The following is a 1,575-nucleotide window of genomic DNA, read 5'->3' on the forward strand; positions in this document are numbered from 1 at the left end:
AAAGACCTCATTCCACCCCAAAACTTTCTCAAACTTTTGTACCGCCCTCAGATGCCCCAATCATGACTCATGATCACCTCTAATGATCTGCTACCCCGTTGGAAAGTCTCGTGGTCCCCTAGCTCCTTGGACCTGATCATGGCCATGTGTCACTCCACAATTTCCCCGAGCCTGGCGATCGCTTGGGACCGCCTCAGACGACCCCAGGGACTAGTTTGTCGCACATCACGACCTCCCAGTGCTCCCCAACCCTGCTAGACTCCCTACCAACATCCATTTCACAGAAGATCTCCCCTCTACGGCTGCCCAAGACACCCCGATGACGACCACGTGCGTACCCGCGAGAGTCCCAGCCCCGTTCGATTCAAACAGACAGCTCCCAGTGACCCCACGACCTCCCTGCGGCCTCGGCCCTCCACCCTCCGGGCCCGGTCGGCGCTCACCAGCGACGCTGGCAATACTGGTGGTGGTGTAGGCTTTGCGGTGGCAATCGGTGCCATCGGGGATATCCCAGTACTGACGAAAAACCTTCGGCGCCATAGCCTCCTACCCCGATCCCGCTCCTCAGACCCCGCCGGCTCCGCAACAGCAAGGGCAGACGCAGCTGGCTATCGCGAGACTTCTCGGGCTGCGCGCGCAACCTCTCGCGCTAGCGGGCCGGCAACAACTGAGCAACTTTATTGATAGCCGCGGACATGGACACGGATCGCGCCACCCGCCGGGTACGGGCCTGGTGGAAGAGAGCAGCACATGCGCCGCCAGGCCGATTCCCAGAGGGTAAAACTGAGGACGACTGCGATCAGTGCAGACAGATTTCGCTAGTCCCAGCTCAGGGAATCTTAGGGACGGTTTGACTACCAGAGGCGGAGACTAATCCACTAGGGGAGGGGCCAGGCTCAGACTGGGACCGGCGGGACTGCAGTTGATAGTAGCGAGACATGACGAGACAATGGCTGTGGGGCGGGGCTTGGCGGGGATGTGGCCACACCCAGTGTCAGAATCTGTATTGCGAGTGGTCATGCCCTGTGGTCAGTCATCAAGCTGGAGTCTAAGCCGCGTGCTACTGTTTTGGACCATGGACAGGATCAGGGGCGGGGATTATCGGGAAGGTGACCAATGACAATACTAGACGGGAAAGTGACCAATGACAATACTAGAAGCTCCGCGGGACGTGGCCTCTGTCCAACCAGCGGCTATTTCACGCCCTAGGCCGGACGAAATACCCAGGCGCTTGACTTGAGGGCGAGGCTAGAACTGGAGGCAGAACCTAAAAGGGACTTGACCAATCCGAGATTGTATAAAGGAAGAAGGGGCGAGGCCGTGCCTGGCTTTACCCCTGACAGGCAACATGCTGTTTCGCGGAGTCCTGGCCAATCCCGGTGTTAACTTCCAAGTAGGGCGGGGACTGTATCGAAGGTGTGACCAATCCCGTTTTCAGAGCCTGAGTTGCGCTGGCCGCCAAAGGATGTGGCCAGCCTGGGGGCGTGGCTGTCAAGATCTTGTCCAATCCTAGAGTGAGCCCAAACTCAGGGGCGGAGTTTCATGATCCCGGAACCGGTGGTAGTGTTTGGGTTT

General features: G+C 58.8%; 3 protein-coding genes across 4 annotated transcripts in view; 1 reads left to right on the forward strand and 2 right to left on the reverse strand.

Moving 5' to 3' along the window:
* The window catches only part of LOC105512870 (alpha-(1,3)-fucosyltransferase 5), a 34,100-nt gene extending 33,565 nt beyond the window's left edge, over positions 1–535 (reverse strand). For both annotated transcript variants that reach the window (XM_011943507.1, XM_011943508.1), the window contains exon 1: positions 444–535. The gene's annotated coding sequence lies outside the window, so the exon portion shown is untranslated. The remainder of the gene's footprint in view (positions 1–443) is intronic.
* The window catches only part of NDUFA11 (NADH dehydrogenase (ubiquinone) 1 alpha subcomplex, 11, 14.7kDa), an 8,890-nt gene extending 7,993 nt beyond the window's left edge, over positions 1–897 (reverse strand). The window contains exon 1 of the mRNA XM_011943506.1: positions 444–897. Within this exon, the coding sequence (XP_011798896.1) occupies positions 444–540 (97 nt within the window). The 5' untranslated portion in view covers positions 541–897. The remainder of the gene's footprint in view (positions 1–443) is intronic.
* The window catches only part of VMAC (vimentin-type intermediate filament associated coiled-coil protein), a 6,021-nt gene continuing 5,141 nt past the window's right edge, over positions 696–1,575 (forward strand). Inside the window, exon 1 of the mRNA XM_011943623.1 lies at positions 696–802. Coding sequence (XP_011799013.1) covers positions 696–802 — 107 coding nt within the window. The remainder of the gene's footprint in view (positions 803–1,575) is intronic.

This window comes from Colobus angolensis, unplaced genomic scaffold (assembly GCF_000951035.1).
Source record: "Colobus angolensis palliatus isolate OR3802 unplaced genomic scaffold, Cang.pa_1.0 Scaffold22, whole genome shotgun sequence".
NCBI lineage: Eukaryota > Metazoa > Chordata > Mammalia > Primates > Cercopithecidae > Colobus > Colobus angolensis.